At 40.1% G+C, this 17758-nt stretch overlaps 1 protein-coding gene across 7 annotated transcripts in view; it reads left to right on the top strand.

Moving 5' to 3' along the window:
• Nucleotides 1–17758, top strand: part of SLC9A9 (solute carrier family 9 member A9) — a 687543-nt gene that overhangs the window by 566069 nt on the left and 103716 nt on the right. For all 7 annotated transcript variants that reach the window (XR_007155680.1, XM_047875494.1, XM_047875495.1 and 4 more), the window contains one exon: nt 5554–5602. Coding sequence is in view for 6 of the 7 variants with exons in the window: in XM_047875494.1 (XP_047731450.1) it covers nt 5554–5602 (49 nt within the window). In the remaining variant the exon portion in view is untranslated. The remainder of the gene's footprint in view (nt 1–5553; nt 5603–17758) is intronic.

The raw sequence follows: 17758 nt of genomic DNA, 5'->3' as shown, positions 1-17758 counted from the left end.
GCAAAACATTGTATAAAATTTTAACCAGTCAGTCTTTTTAGTTGCTTTTTAATCTCTTATTGGTTCTTTATTTTTCTATACTGTATTTTCATAAATGTTTTAGGGGCTGTGTGGTTGTTCATCATCCACCCTTGGCTTCCCTTTTCTACAGTTGCATGCACCTTTACAGTTAGGTATCCACCACCTGTACCTAATCTTTGTAATCACATTGTGCTTCCTTCTCACCTTGTTTCTCTCTGCTCTTTCTGCTTGGCTCTACCCATACCCTCTCTTCTCATTGCTCTTCAGACACCTTCCTTTCCTTCTTTGACCTCTGACTCCAACAGCCTACCAGTAAATTTGAAACAAATTCCAATCTGGGAAGTTTGCCCCCCCCCTTAAATGAAAATAATATTTTCCTCTGAAATCTCTGTGGCTCAACTGTAGGTATTACTCTAATATATTCAAGGGTTGTCCATTGCAGAGCTGGAGACTAGAAGGTTTGATCTTGAAATTAGTGAGCAGTGAGCATGGCAGTGAGCATTGGCCTCAGGGATTTTTTTTAAGTACTGATAATAATAAAAACAATAACATGGACAATAGCTGCTAACATCTCTTGAGAGCAGGTACCAGGTACCAGGTCCTAAGGTACCAGGTCCTAAGCTAACCACTTTTATAAATATTTTCTCATTGAATCCTCACCAGAAGTCTGGGGAGTATCTTCTGTTATTATCCCCATTGTAATGAGGAAACCAGAGCACAGTGAGTGATGCAGGTCACACAGCAGTGAGAGGCTCTTAATAGCTGGGCTTCAGTGACACCTCAGCAACCACAGGGTAGTTGTGAGTCCTGGGATTCCAGCTAGGGCTGATATATCATGAAGAGCACTGGCAGGTAGAACCAGACAGGTGAACACAAGGTGGGCTAGGGTTGCAGTAGCCAGAGCAAGATGATCACAGGTGCTACAGAAAGGGTTCAGTCTGCGAGCAGAGATCAGAGTTGGAGGTACAAAGCTACTTACAGTCCAAGTCAGTGAAAGCAGACAGTGATGGGGAATCTGAAACAAGGTAGGGCAACAAGATGGATGGTTCATGGTGGTGATCAGAAGATTAGGGACTGTAGTGGAACGTTCAGGAAAGGAGGTAGTGCATGACAGGTACCCAGTGGTTGCCACGCTGGAGTTTAGAGGGAGGGGATTCAATCGATGGGAGACGCACTGGCAGATCTGGTGGGGCCACAGCTCAGGGACCATTTTGGGTAATGCTCAGAAATAAGGACAGGTCCGGTTACCAACCCTGGGGCACTGTATCCGGATCAGATGAACAGAAAGGGGGCTTGATACCACAGGAAAGATGCGTGCCATACACCTGTGATCTCTCACCTGGGGAGCTGCTATAAAAACACATACCACTACAAGCTGTGTGCCATGGTGTCTTCTTTCTATTAGTTTCTCAAACCCATAGTGTGTAAATGATCTTTTATACCTGAAAGTGAGTGGATTCAAAGTTAACCCTAGCAGAATGTCACTTTGACACTCTGACTTGCTCTCTTGAACAAGAGAGTAAGAGACACAGATGCAGCTGGCATGTTTGCGTAACCCTGGGGATGCTGTGTGAACGTGCCACACGTGCTGATATCAGTATATTTATCTCAGTAGAGAAAAGGTAGAAAATTGCCCTCAGAGGCAATGGGGACTTGGTCTGTGGAAGTAGGGCAGAGAGTGGGGCAGGGAACAACTGTGTTTTACTGTAATCGCTTCTATAACATTTCAGTTTTATTGTTTTGTTGTGTATGTGTGCATATCTGTGTGTTGTAAACTTGAAAAAATGTATTAAATTTGACTATCAAGCAATCAGTCCCGTACTAAATTAAAAGGTAGAAGAGAGCACAGAGACCATCTGCTAATATATTGTTGCAGACAGGGAATCTAGGCAATCTAACTGGCAGATATAAGAATTTTTAAAAGAGAAAGAATAGTAGCCAGAGACCATTTAATGTGGGCATAAAGAGGTTCATATAGTGCTTGGAAATCATTATAACACAGCGAGTATTACACTTTATGGGGCCGGTGGTGGTGCTGGGACTTCCAGGAAAGATCCAAGTATCCCCATCACATTCTGTTTAAGGAGGCAGGGAGCCAGGTAATGTATTTTAGCAGGGTTTTTATCAAATGAGGTAAAATCAAGAGAGGAAGATATTGTTCTTATGTGACTTCCCTTCATAACACATAAATTACAGTAAATGTTTTAGATTTTTCTAATTAAACCTGCCAAACTGCACACTCTCTGAGGACAGGGCCACAGCTGCCCCAAGAGGGAAGAAAGAACTTATATAGAGTTTCTCTTTCCTCAAGCCACAGGAGATGTTTAGTCTGCTGAAGGCCAAGAAGGGCCACAGGCCTGGCCCCAGGGGCAGACTTTGGCCTTCCATGAAATGGGAGGAGGGAGGAAGCATTGTTCTTGCTCCTAGTAGAACAGCATTTCTCAGGCCTCTGAGATGCTTCTCACTGAGTCTCACATAAAACCAAAGAACTTAATCTGCTGCCATCATTCCTCAGCTCCATCTGGCTGCTGGAATAATTGAAACTAGAAACGTCTGCTTTGATTGCTGCTGGAAAGGAAAACTTAAGTTTTCATGGAAAACCTTAGTACTGCCTCAAACAAGAAACCTTATTGGGTTTCTTGTGAAATTCGATTTCTGTCCTCTTGAGTTTTCTAGACAGGGAACCAGGAAAAGGCCCTAAATAGATGCGGCAATGGGAACTTTGGGACCCCCAGTTCAATTCATAGCCTAGATAGGTGCCAGGTAGTCCATTGAGGAGGGGGACAGGGAGAAGGGGGATCTAGGCTTACCCAGAAATAAAGCCTCCTAGGGGTCCTCAGCATCAGCCAGAGAGCTCAGAGCCATCAGAGCTTTGAATGTGGCCTGGCATCATGAGGCGGGGGGCCAGGGTGTCTCCACACCTGTCCCTCACTGTTCACAGAGGTTGGACCCAGGCCATCTGCACCACAGCGTCACTGTCTGGACCCACCTTGGAAGGCCAGGCCCTAGCTCCCCCTTCACTCTTTCTCCCTACCCCTTCCTCATTTCCTCCCTGTCTCTCACCTCTCCTAGCCTTCCACCCTCCTTGCCCCTTCTCCTGCTCCTCTCCTCCCCAGGACTTCTCTCCCCCTGCCTCCCTCCCCATGCACTGCCTCCTTCCTCCCTTCTTTCTTTGGGAAGCCAATGCCTTACCCATTAGGCCACAGGGTGACTCTCCCTCTCTTCTTTCCTCATCCCTACTTGTCTCTCCTCCCTGACCCCTTTCCCTCCCTCCTTTCTCATTCCCTCTTTTCTCATTCCTTCTCTCCATCTGACTTCAAATAGATAAAAGAGATCTTTCTACTCTAAGAAAATCAAAGGTTAGTCCCTACCAGAGGCTCTTCTCAGTTCCACATACAATAAATAGCTACCCATTTTGCTCCCTGGTTTAGAAAGAAGAGGCTATTCATTGCCAGAAGACAGTGATTTTTTGAAGCATCAGAAGTATTTTAAATAAGCTATCTCTGTGCTGCTTTCCTTTCACTGGACAGCACACCTGCCAGCTGCTGGCTCCTCACCCTGCTTTCCCCTCCTCCACCTGGAGAACAGAATGGCAAGGGGGCTAAAGAAGTGTTTTCAGGGGTAGGAGTTAAAAGGGAAGACCTCAAAGCTCTAGGAATTGAGGCATTCACAGGACAGGTGCTGGTGGAGCTTGGGTGGGATGTCTGAGGCCCTGAGCTGCTCCCCCTAGTCCTCCCCTAGTCTTCCCAGCCTGCCTCCAGACAGACAGAGGCCCACTCTGGAGCAGAGGAAGTTCAAACTCCAGGACCCTCAACTGCTCTGGCCCTTTTGAGGCCCTGGGAAGAAACCCAGCATTGTGTTCCCATGGTCCTATGTTTTTGCAAGATTTGCAAAAGGAATATATTTTAACCACAGTGGGGTTTGATGACTCTTTCCACTACAGTTTCCCCTCAGTCATACCTCTCCTCTGGTCTATTGGCCCTGGAGTGGGCATTTGGGGGATCCGACTCAGGGGAAGCTGAGTTGGGAATGCATTTAGTTTATATTTAGTAGGATATGTTTGTGTGGTCTGCAGTCACTTCTGTGCATGGGCAAGTCATGGCTGGCCATCCCAGTGCAGGAATGGCTTATAAGAATAGTGCCACAAGGCTGAATCAAAGTTGAATATGTCCTACAGCACCAGGCTTCAGAAGTCTGTGGGCAGTTGTAGAAAAACAAGGCTTGAAATGTCCTGAGCCTGAAGCTAGTCTGTGGAAAATTCTTCCAATCATGAGATGTGTAAAATTCCAAGTGGAGGATTCCGTTCTCATTGGTGCCCCCATCAAAACAGAATTCAGGAATATATTCGATGACGCAGTATATACACTGACAAGCCCACTGTGCTTTGTTTATGGGAATTGCACAAAATGAAATTTACCAGAAATCTTGTGTTTTCAGGGCATTAATATGTAGCAGCACTGCACACAGCTGGCATGTCTGTAAGCAGGCATGCTTTAGTGCCTCCCAATTATCAATAATTTCGATCGATCTTGTTAGAGGAAAGGCTACCTTATCTTCCTATTCTCTCTTGTACAAAATCATTGCCGTATAAAGAAAGTATCAAAGTATGGAGGCAAAACTTACAGAGGAAAAAGTTATTTTAAAAGTGTGTTAGGCAGTTAATTCGAGTATTAATTATTTTATGGATTTTGAAACGTCTGTTGCATTTGCCAGATTTTTAAATCATGAAACGTTTTGTAATTTACTTTTTCTTTCCCAAAAGTCATTTCCATACCTAATTTTGTGGTCATATTTTTGTATTAATTTTTTTCTTTTTTCTTTTTTTACTGTTTATCTATTTTGAGAGACAGAAAGAGCATGAGCAGGGGAGGGGCAGAGAGAAGGGGAGACACAGAATCCAAAGTAGGCTCTAGGCTCCAAGCTGTCAGCACAGAGCCCATCATGGGGCTCGAACCCACAAACCATGAGATCTTGACCTGAGCCGAAATCAGACGCTCAACCGACTGAGCCACCCAGATACACCGTATTACAGGCTCTTTTAAAAAGAGGCCCCCACGTCAAATTGTTTAAGCCTCAGGCCCCAGAACCCTGAATCCTCTCTACTGGCAGCTTTGGTGAGCATCTGGACAAAGGCCTGTTCTTTTCTGTCTCCAGGAGCCTGCTCCAACCCAGCCCCCACACTCCGGGAGCAGTTTGGTCAATGAGTCCTGCAGGGATAGCAGGTGGCCTTTCCTCCAGGATCTCTATTTTCAGGGCTGTGGACATTCTCAGGCTCCTACTGTTATTGAGAGACAGCAGTGAGGAATAGGAGTTGGTGCTCAATCTCACTAGCTGTGCTGAGGCCCAGCTGTACAAGTTCTCATTTTGACATGAGTGCATTTGAGGTTCTTTTGATTCAGGGAGAGGTAGGATGGTTTTCTGCCAAACCTTTCCTTTGATCTGTATCATATTTGGTTCCAGTGATCTGCCACACAAAACTGTTGCGTCTCATCTGCAGCAAGGCTCTTACCAGTTTTCTCATTTCTTTAACAGAGTTGGTGTGGATCTGGATGAAGATCTGAAGGAGCCCACCTCACACCAGGTAAGTCAAAGAGGCCAATTCATAGAGTATAGAAATATAAAATGTTCTGTTCCATGGAATCTTCCATGCTTGTCCAGCATGTGGCCAAGGGGCTCAACCTAAAGGGCACTGCCTCCACGGATAAAACACATCCAATGTCTATAAAATACCTGGGAATACAGGGTATCGATAACCTTTGTATAACCTTTAGAATGCTTAGAACTAGAATGCACTTGCACCCTCTCTGTGGCAACAAGAAGCTGGAAACTCTACAGTATAGAAGCAAGAGCATGGTTCTTGGAATGAGGTAGCCTGGAGTTCAAATCCTCTGCCCAGGGACTTGCTAGCTAGGTAATCTCAGTGAAATTTATTCAGTGCATGTCCAATGCATGTTGGGCACACATGCCCAAATGGACCTGTTTCTCCTGCACAGCTTCTCATTAATCAGGTCTACGTGTATAGAAATATTGAAACATTGACAATTTGCAAAAGCACAGCAAAACTGTCTAGGTGATCCATTCCTAACTTAACCACACAACCATTCTCTGCAGAGACCTGAAAATCCTTAGGGAAATTTGTTCAAAATAATGTGCTGTTCCCTCAAGTACAGGAAATGTATTCCCCAAACTCTGAACTTGAACCTGACATCGCAGTAGAATCTGCCATTGGCAATTTTGCATTAGCCATTTCTAATTCAGTACTTAAAACAGTTGTGTAGGAATTGCACCTTTTGTTGAAATTGTAAGCAGATAGACACAGTAGTATAATATAAATAAGTGATGTTGCTTAATGACTCGTGTTATGATCATACCTGGATTTAAAGAGGATCCATCTCTTTTATTTTGTGATTTTTTTTTTCTATAATGCCATCAGTGAGGCACAGCTGGTTAGTGCTCCTGGGCAAAATGTTGCTACTTTCCTGGTTTACATAGACATAAAGAAGGAAGGATCCTGCGCTCTATAAAAAGGCCTGGAAAATTAAGTTGGTGATGATCCTGGCTTATTGTACTTTCAATTTTTTTTTTGTACATGTGTTTCAAGGCCAGGCTGGTGCTGTTTTCTCAGACTCCATAGCCCAGGAAACACACCTCACTGCAGGAGTGAGCACAGCAGGTGTGCCAGCACACTGGGATTAGGGCCAGCTTGGTGACCTGAGAAGGGAGAATAAAGCCCATCTCCTTATACTCATGGGCTGTAATGAGTAGTTAGTAAGGTGCCATGGTGGCTGATTTTTGAAAAGCATTTTCATCTCATATAGGTCAACTAATCCATCCTCCTACCTTCAAGCAAAACTTTTATCTAAATTCTATCTTTCTCTTCTATCTTTTTCTTTAAAAGAGATAGAATAAGAAAATTCATCAAAGGAAATTCTTCATCTTTCTCTAGCTGCCTAATATTTTGAAATCACATATAATTATTAGGAAGATTACCTGGGAGCCTAACTCCTTCCTTTTACAATTTAAACATTTTATTTTAGCTCATTCACACCATCGTTAATTCAGTAATAACTCCTACCTGAAGATACTTAAACCAGTAGAAAGTAGTAGTAGTTGTTGTTGTTGTTGTTGTTGTTGTTAGAGACATGAGATAGGGCAACTAGGTCCAGTGAAAACTGCATTGTATTTGAATCTCCAACAGTTGTTTTGCCTCTTTGAGTCTCAGTTTCCCTATGTGTCAAATGTGGTTGATAATAATGTCTACTTCTCCAGATTGGTATAACGATCAAGTGAAATTATATTTATGAAAACTACGAAACTTAATTTAGTTAAACCCATCTCATCTTATGAAGGATTTGTGGCAGCTTACCCATAGAATAAAATAATAGTAAAATATTTTAAGAGAATTTTAAAATTCAATAAATAATATTACTAATAGCAGAAAGTCAAAACCAGAGGGATAAAGAGAATCAAGAATAAGCAGATCATAAGGTCCTATATACTTGCTTAGTCAAGCCACAAGTGAGCTTTGGTAGCCAAGGCGGGGAAAGAGGAAAAAATAATCACTAATATACTAAATTATTATCATTAGAGGGAAAAAGTGTACTCTCTCCTCAAGCAGTACAAAACTTCGCAGGCCACCGTTTTGAAAGATATTTCTCACTCGGGGCTTCCTGTACAGGACACATAAAGAGCTGTACAAATGTTAGCTAACTTATCTTATTATAAATTACATGGTTCCTACTGACCTTCTGCTCCTTCAAATAATTTTAAGTGTCCTGGAAGTGTTCCTATTCATAATAATATTTGACTACCAAGGTAGCTACATTTCAGAAAGAGATTTTCTCCAAACCTTGGAATAATTCTTATCTTCCGTGTCAAATATAGGAAACAGTGGCATTGAGCTAGAAATTAAAAAAACAAACAAAAAAAACAAACAAACAAACAAACAAAAACCAGTGTCCATGCCGCTGCCAACTGACCTGGACAGTTTTTTTTGTTTTTGCTTTTGGTGTTTTTTTTGGTACTTTCCAAACCATGTGTCAAGAACCTCTTTGCCCTCATTTTGCCTGACATCTCTTTGCTTATTATCAGCATCTGTTGCTCTGGAGGACTGAAGAGCATAAACCCTCATTCTTAGGAGGATTGCATGTTTCCACTTGGTTTGCATGTATTCAATTGGGCTTGTGTTAACAAATAAGATGATTTTCGCACCAGTCAACTTCTAAAAATAGAAGAAAAAGAGGAAGACTATTTTTACCAAAAGCTAAAAATTTTACAGTTATGGCAATTACTGATTGTATACTCTCAAAATCAGTAACAAACACACGTTATTATATTTTTTAAGGAACTTCTTCTTTCTCATTTGGTGGACAGTAAAACAGCCTTTGGGAAATGCAAACTTCTGTCACTAACCAGCAATGTCACGATTTTCCTTTTTGCCTTGCAACAGCTTTAGAGTGTGAATGGTATTATACTTTTGCTTGTACCAGACCCAAAAGCTTTAGAAAGCATGTTCTACATACAGGTATTAAAGTTTAAATATGTACTCTATGCAAATGTGCTTCTTTGAGAAATGGGAGATAGTACAGTTGTGAATTTTATGTCTCTTAAATTTAAAAGCAAAAACAAAAGAACTCTGAGACTCCCACCCCCTCCCCTACTCCCACCATAAGAGGTTTTCCTTGTAATTGATGCTGAGTTTTTGAAAACACAGCACTGCACAGAAGTTGAGAATCACTGGAGCATCACACTTGCCTTAATATATTAATAGAAATTCCTGCTGCCCAAGAAGGCTCACCACTGTTGCTTCTTTTTCCCTTTTTGCCATTTTTCTCATAATCATTCTAACATTTGTTGAGTACAGACTATTGTTAACACTTCTAAGCACCTTGTCTGTATTAATTCAATTTCCAAGATAACCCTATCCCTATGAGCAGATACCATTGTTATCCCCATATTACAAATGAGGAAACTCTATACAAATAAGTTAAATAGCTGGTCCAAGGGTACATAGCAAGAAGAGATGGAATGTTAATCTGGACAATCTGGTTCCAGAACTTCCACTCTGAAATGGTATGCTTTCATGCATTCATTCATTCATCCATACAATCCACCATGTCAGAGACTACTCTACATGTGAAGAGGATGCAGCAGTTACCAGTTCAAAGTTTTCACTCACAGAGCTTTTGTTCTAATGGACGATGCTGATGAGAAAAAAGGTAAATGATGTGAGTACAGCAGATAAGAGGATGGTGAACAATGGAGGAGAGGCTATTGCCTCATCAGGGCGGGCCTTTGTTTTTATTTTATTTTTTTTTAATGTTTATTTCTTTTTGAGAGAGACAGAGAGAGCACAAGCGAGGGAGGGGCCGAGAAAGACGGAGATAGAGAATCCAAAGCAGGCTCCAGGCTCTGAGCACAGAGGCCAACACAGGGCTCGAACTCACAAGCCATGAGATCATGACCTGAGCAGAAGTCGGACACCTAACCAATTGAGCCACCCAGATGCCCCAGGGTAGACCTTTCTAAGGAAGTGACATTTTATCAGAGGTCTGAATGATGTGCAGAAGTGAGGCGTGTGGGATCTGGAGAAAAAACAGCCCAGAAAAAGGGTACCGCAAGGATGAAAGCTGTAGAGTCACAATGGGTTATGGTGTGCTCCATGAGTAACAGGAAGGCCAGTGTGGCTGTGAATTGGTGAACAAGTTAGGAGAGACGGACATGAACTGGGAGAAACAGAGAGCAGCCAAATCATTGGCCAAGGTGATAAGTGTGGTTTTATTCTACGTGTGATGGAGGGAAAACCCTTAAAGGTTTGGAGCTTGGAAGTAATGGAATCAACCCTTTTTAAGAACTCATTTTTCTCCCATCTGTACTCTTCCAACTATTACAATGAGGTTAATTTTCATCTTTTCTAACATAATTTTTATTTTTTTTTAACACTGTGCTTCTCTATGTGCTCTCTTAATGCTCACTTCCAATTTTTTTTTTTTTGTTCCCATAGTTTCTTCATTGAAATTCTGGTTTTGGTTGTCACTTATGCTTCTGTGTAACCTGTGTGGATCAGTTCTGGTCACTGCAGCTCAAGAAAGTCAGAGCAGAGCTGAGAAAGGTCCAGAGAAGGGCAACTTCAATAACTTAGCAGAGGGAGATTAAAAGGATTACTATTTCTCCTGCAGAAAGATTAGCACTAAGAAGGAATACAATAAAGTATCTATAAAAATATGAAGAGTGTGAGTAAGGTGAATGAAGTCTTGTTTGCCAATTCCCAGAAAACCATAACCTGGAATACCCCTAAAATCTGAAAGCGCTCATTTGAGGAAGAATAAAAGGATTTGTTCTTCTGCAATTGATACTTATTTCTCATGGTCATCTAGAGTTGCAAGGGCTGGAAATATAAGTAGGTTCAAGAGGAGAAGAGATTAATTAGCAGATGCTGGTATCATCTCATCTTTAAATAAAAATTAATTTTTCCCTGTGAATTCTCAAATCTAATATCCTAATTAACATATAGGAAACAGAATAAATATTCATATATATATGAAAAGTATATATGAAAAAATTAATTTTTCCCTGTGAATATTTTCAAATGTCCTAAGAAACTTATAGAAAACAGAATAAATATTTCCATGTATGTATACACACACACACACACACACACACACACACACCCCAGATTTAACAATTAACATTTTTCCAAACTTGCTCCTATACTGTTGGAATTGACCTCATAAGAATATAAATTCCATACTATACCTCCACAAATATTTCAGAAATAGAATACTAAGCTCTATAAAATTGACCTGACCCAGATGAGGGGTTTTTATGTTGCATTGTAACTAGTAGAATTTTGAGAAAAATAAAAGGGATTTTTCACAGCAAATATCCTAGGTTTTCCCTTGGTAATACTGACTTTATTTGGGTTATAATTACTTTTGTTTTATACATCCAAAAGTGTATTTCCTCCAACTAATTTTTACTGCATAGGACTAAATTCCATATATTTCTCATACCTATACATTTAATCATTGCATATTCTAGAAAGCAGGAATGATAATGAGAAAGAGGAAGTGGAAGAAGATGGCAACTACCATTTAGTGAGCACTTTTTATATATTAGGTGCCATGTGTATACCCACTTTCCTTTACCGTGGCCAATCAAAACACCTGTTACTACCCCTAGTTTATAAATTACGAAATTGAAATTCAAAGAATTAAAAGAACTTTCCCAAGACTACCACCACAACAACAAATTCCAGACACTTCAGCAACACCCAAACTCTAGTCCCTAGTTCCTTGATTCAGTGAGATGGCAGCTCTCTGCTTGGACTGTTCTCAGCGTGGACTCTACCTTCTTGCACTGCAATGGGAATAGGGCCTGCAGGCAGGGTCCAGGAGAATATAGGCTCACCTCATCCGTTGTCCTTCTCTTGAGAATCACAGGCTTTTGCTGCCTGTCATCTAATACCAAAATTCTAACATATTCTTATGAAACCAGTTATTTTATGATTTTCAGCCATTACATATTTTAGAAGTAGGTTTATAAGGGAATACATTGTTTTGTTTTATTTTCAAATATATAATACTATATATTCCAATCACAAGTCTCAATATGAGACTCTTATCTTTGCTTTGGTGTTTGTGGTTTGGGACACCATCACTAGGGGACATTATGAGTAAGATACTCCAAGGTGCATTTTCCATTATGATGTGTGTACATGGATGTAAGTGTGTGTGTGTGTGTGTGTGTGTGTGTACATGCATATAAAAGAGCACACCAACTAAATTGCGATATAAATCAGGCATTAGTTAAGAATACTATGAAGTATAGTGAAATGATGTGAATCTCCTCCTGCCTGTAAATTGGTCCATCATTTTATGCCTTATATTCAGTCCTAAATCCCTAACATGGTATACTAGATCTAGGATAAGTTTTGATATAGTCTTAAGGGGGAAATATATCTTCTATACCCCAAATATGTTACCTTTGTGAATGCACTTTGTAAACTACAGAGTTGTGACGTATCATCTTATTATCTCTTCCCAATTCCCACTCCAATGCCTTTTACGCTGGGAACTGATGATTCTAGTATATAGTTGTATTAGCTTTCTATTGATGCATAACAAATTATCCCAAAAATTAGTGGCTTAAAACAGCAAATATTTATTATCTCACAGTTTCTATGGGTCAGGAATTTGAAAGCAACTTAGCTGAATGTTTCTAACTTGAGGTCTCTCATGAAGTTGCAATCAGAATGTCAGCTAGAACTACAGTCATCTGCAGGCTTCACTGGGGCTGGGGGATCTACTTCCATGATGGCAGAAGGCCACCAGTTTACTGCTGACTATCATCAAGAAGACTCATTTCCTTACCACATGTATCTCTCCCTCCATAGAGCTACTTGAGTGTCCTCACAATATGGCCCCTGACTTCCCTCACATGGTCTAACACCAGATAGCAAGGAGGAAGCCACAATGTCTTTTTATGACCTAGTCTTAGATATGGCACACCATCACTTCTGCTCCATTCTAATGATTAAAAATGAGTCACTAAGTACAATCCACATTGAGTAGGAAGGGAAATCAATCTCCATCTTTTAAAGGAAAAAGTGCCAAAGAATTTATGGGTATATATTTTTAAACCACTGCAATATTATATTTATCTGAACCAAATAATTTATTTTCCCCCGGATTAACTTGGATGTCCTATACAGAAAGGCTATTTGAACAAGCCCTTTCTTTGTAGCTAAACCATGAGTGTAGCCCATCTGGTAGTTTATCTTTGTCTACATGTCACCGTAACAGTTTTATCCATCCTTGACTAGCTCTTTCCTTCATTTTTTCTTCCCTAAGCATGTATTTTCTGACTATACCTTCTAGAGAATATTTATGAATTCATCACGGCATGGGGATGGTGAGAAGATTTGTATAAAGTAGTTTCTATGTGGAAGCTAAGAATTAATGATGTACATTTTAAAATGTAAATTTGGAAAAATTTCCTATTGACCTTCAATTGTATTATGCTCCTTCCTCAAAATCCAGAATTTTTTCTCCTTAGGGGCACAGAATCTGGCCCTCTCCTTGGAAATTAGAAAATCAAGGCAATAAACTTGAAATTATTACATAAATACATTTCAAATTGTGGGGAAATGGCAGATCAAAAGTACTGCTATCAAATTTTATTCAAAGGTACAACTTGTAAAAATGCTCTGGAACCCATAAGGAGCTCTACGGGCTTGTTATGATAATTATTTGTCTTTATTATAATTCTGTGCAACTTCCACTGACATTAATATTGGATATGAAATCTCAAAAAATAGAAAGGAAAATCTCTGTCTCCTAATCCATGGAATCCCCCTGAAATGAGGAGCAATCCCACATGATTATCCCAGAGCAGAGTTCATCCAGTTCACTTAACAAAGGCCCCACATTTGAATATTGATAGAGGAATGTATTTGCATTTGCTTAGTTCTTTTTCATTAAGGTTAATATAACAAACAGTCCCTTCTTGCTTCACTGTCTGGATTTCACAGATTTCTGGCCTGAGCCTTTTGTTTTCTCCCAGAAGTCTAAATAAGCATAAAACAAAGAACACCTTCACAATTTTCCTACTGCTTCCTCTCTGGGGTGGTGCTAAGGGTGAGGGCATCACTTAAAAGGTAAGGACTCACTCCCTTCTGTGCTCAGTCACTTCCCAACCTCTGGTTTATTCCTTTGTCTAAGGAGGAAAAAGAAAGATATTTAATGTCCCAGTCGCTTTTACCTTTTCCCAGAAATAGAAGATAATAAAGGAACCAGAAATTGCACATATATCAAGCACTCTGCTTCTTAGAAGTATCAAGGGCAAATAAAAGTTAGGATTCAATGCTCTTGAATCTCTCGTTTCCATTTACAACCGTGAAACATGAGGCTCAGAGTTGATAAGTGTATTGTTATTAAATGGTAAACGGTAGAGAGTCAGAACTCAAATCTTGGTTTTCAGTTTCTGTATCCTCTGTGTGTTCCAACATGCACACCACTTCCCCTCTGAGACAAGGAACTCAGAAGAAAAGAAATACTGCTAGTGATAAAGAAAATACCATCAAATTCCAGATTCTACTTCTAATGACTGGTCACATCCATTGTCCTTGGGTGTCAGTTGATCTCTGCTTCAGAGTAATCTAGGTAAATTAATGCTACCTGCTGTCCTCTGCCCATCTGGACCCTCCCAGAGGCTTACCCTCGGTGCTGCCTCATCAGATACCTTTCCTGTTCCAGGGTGACTGCAAAGGCTGGCCTTCCCTGGGCACATTTATCTTCAACCCCCAGTGAACAAGCAGAGCACAGAGTAGACTAACTCATTTATTTCTACTCATTTATTGATGGCCTTTCATAACCGAGTTATTAAGTCATCAATAACTTCAGAAAAATAAATGGATGGATCCAGAACTGGGCCAACAGATATTTAAGATATCCACTGAAAATTTTATCTATGATCAGCAGAAAAGTCAATGCTGGGTCATCAGTGGCATTTCCCTCACCTGGGAAAATATGGTCTATGTTTTATTCTAATTAGAACCCAGTCGGTTTCTTTACAAACTAGTAAAATAAATAACATCTCCAATCTCTCAAGTAAAATAAAGTTGAAAAAAATTTACATTTGTTAACATTTTCCAAAGTGCTACCTAATATGTGCTGCTCTTATCAACTGTCAAAAAAAATCTCTGAAAGTCTTGCCAGAAATAGAGTATAAGATATTTCACTAGTGCTTGTGAGTTCTAGTATATTCCCCTCAGGAAATAAAATAAAAAGGATAGGGAAGGAGGAAAGAAAGCCAGAAAAGGTTTTTCTAAGACCTTGAAAAACCCTTGAAACCAGTATCTAGGAGTCTAGAGAAATTCCTAACAATGATGTTAAGTTTCTATAGGGACACTTTCAAAGCCTTCAGCACTTTACCCAGCTGATGGGAGCCATGCATTTTCATTATGTTTGGGGATGTAGGTAGCAGCTCTGTCTTAACTTACATGATCACCCCAGAATCCTGACCTCATCGCCCTATTCACATATTCTTTTTTTTTTTTAATGTTTATTTATTTTTGAGAGACAGAGGGACAGAGTGCAAGCCAGAAGGGGCAGAGAGAGAGGGAGACACAGAATCTGAAGCAGGCTCTAGGCTCTGAGCTGTCAGCACGGAGCCTGATGCAGGACTCGAACCTACAAATTGTGAAATCATGACCTGAGCCAAAGTCAGATGCTTAACTGACTGAGCCACCCAGGTGCCCCCCCTATTCAAATATTCTTTTGCCCTAGTTTACTCCCCACTTATAACTTGGGGCCTCACCTGGATGAGAGGAATCTTGGCTGTTGAGAGGTCCCAAGTGTGTTTGGAAGCCTCTCTGTGCCCCAGTTGCCTCAGTTTCCTCATCAGTAGAATAGGAATGATAATAGAACATACTTCAGCTGCTATAATAATTAAAAGAGTTAATCTATGAAGAGCACTTAGAATACTGTCTGGCACATGGTAAGTTTTCAAGAAGTATCAGCTGTGATTGTTGTTGTTGTCATTTATATATAAATATAATATTTTCGATATGATTAGGACCTTGGAGACCAGCCAATCCAATTTCTTCAATTAGTTTTTCAGGCTAGGAAGCTTCAGCCCAATAACTTATTTAATGTTTGTACTTTCTAAAGCTTAAAGACTAAGTGAGATACTGGCAAAAAGAACATCACCTTTGGAGTCCAGCAGTCCTACAATCAAATTCCAGATCTGTTGCTTGCGCTTGCTGTGTGACTTTGGGCTCATCTCTTCCCTTCTCTGGGCTTCTCTAGGTCCTCACCTATACAATAGGTGTAAACACAACTACCCTGATAGATAGAGTGTTTTGAAAGCTGAAAACTAATGACTAAAAAAAAAGTTAATGACTGAATAATGGGACTAGCATGCTGCCAAGGAATTAATGAGCATTCAGTGTCGTTGTGGCAAACGTCATTCAGTGGGACTGCTGCAGAGAGGGTGCTAGAGGCTGGGAGAGCTCACCACCACACAGACCACCTATACTTAAAAACGAACAGTCAAACCCAAACTGTGATTTGCTTACACTAATTTCTATCAGTTTTCTTCAATGACTATCTTGTCATCAGTAGATGTTAGAGCTAACAAAAATTTCCTGTGCCTGCTGATGGATAAGATTTTGTAAGTCCTTTATTGTTCTTAAAGAAAAGGAAAATGGAGAGATAGACAGACAGATAGACAACTCTCTACTGTTGGCCCCCAGTTTTTCTAACTAGTTTGCTTTAGGGTGAGTAGTTTTACTCTGCCAGCTGAACTCCAAAAGCTATGCCTGTTGGAGAAATGGTGACTCAGAAACAGTTTGCAGATGTTACAAAATAATAAAGAAAACACTATGTGCAGCTGTGATTATGCAAATCTGACACCTTTGTTGAGATAGAAACGGCTATAGAAAGACTCAGGGGAAGGACAGAAATTAAATTGACATTGGTTTCCTTTTGAGGGGGATATGATGAATAAAGTCTAACTCTAGATAACAAGGCATGGAACTCAGGTTTATAAGAAAACAGATTTTTTAAACCTAATGTCCCTGAAAAGGTCATAGATGTCTCACCGTGGGGCTTGGGAATGATGAATGGGTTCTACGGTTCCAAGTTTGAGAAACACTTCCCTCTTGAAGATTTTACAATGCTCATTTATAAATGAAAGCCTCTGAGAAGTCCGTATATAAGAGACCTTTCCAACACTATCAGACCTGTCTTTTCCTAAACAATTAACATAAAATTTCCATCAGCACCATGTAGGACAGTGGCATTCTAGGGAACACCATTCAAGAATTTATACAAGGTTTGCTGCCAGATTGGGTTTTAATTTTATTGTGAGTCTCTGCTTCAACCATTTTAGACAAAAGACATGAACTAGAAATGGACCACATTTTGCTTTCTTGTATTCCCATTTTATTTGTGGGGGTGGAACTATAGCATCTGCTGCTACACATGTTTCAGAGAGCAGAACACAGCTCTTTATCATTCACTATCAGTGGAACTGTCTGGGAATGGGGAGAAAAGTAAATAAAATAAATGAAAGCAAATCTACTTGGGTTCATCTATGGGCTGGCTTTGGAACAGCCCGTGGGTTGCAATTGTCTTCCACACATCATCATTTCTTGAGAATGTTCACATCGTTACTGGACTGTGAACAAATGTTACAATTTGGGGATTAAAACTGTGGGTCCAAACAAAGCAATGGAACAAAGCAATAAAGTCCATGTCAAGATATATAAATGCTTTTATTGATGGAGAAAGTTACAACAGATTGAAGCCTAGAAATAAATCTCTTTTCTTAATATGCAAAATCGGATACACAAAAGCAGTAAAAATGCCACTGAATCTCCTTCCTACCACACTGCAATATTCATTATCATCTGTCTCTAAGGTTCACATTTTTTACCTTCTTTCCTTTTTCTCACACTTCATCCTCTAGTCTCACATAAACACCCATCAAATGCTTTTCTCTTCTTTTTTTATTTTTTGTTGTTTAGTTTTTATTTCATAATCATAAACTTACCTCTGCAATTGAGCTAGACTTGGAGGAGAGTAAGGAAAGTATGGAACTCATGAACTTCAGTGAGAGCACAAAGATTATAGGATATTTTGAGCAAATGGGGGTAAAGGGGGGCCCTCCTGAGCCTCAGAAAGAATAGTCTGGTAGTTAAGATAAAACACAAGTCAAATTTATTTGTCCATAG

Source organism: Prionailurus viverrinus, chromosome C2, assembly GCF_022837055.1.
Source record: "Prionailurus viverrinus isolate Anna chromosome C2, UM_Priviv_1.0, whole genome shotgun sequence".
Taxonomy (NCBI): domain Eukaryota; kingdom Metazoa; phylum Chordata; class Mammalia; order Carnivora; family Felidae; genus Prionailurus; species Prionailurus viverrinus.
Note: the sequence above shows the minus strand (reverse complement) of the source record. Positions and strands in the feature narration are given on the sequence as shown.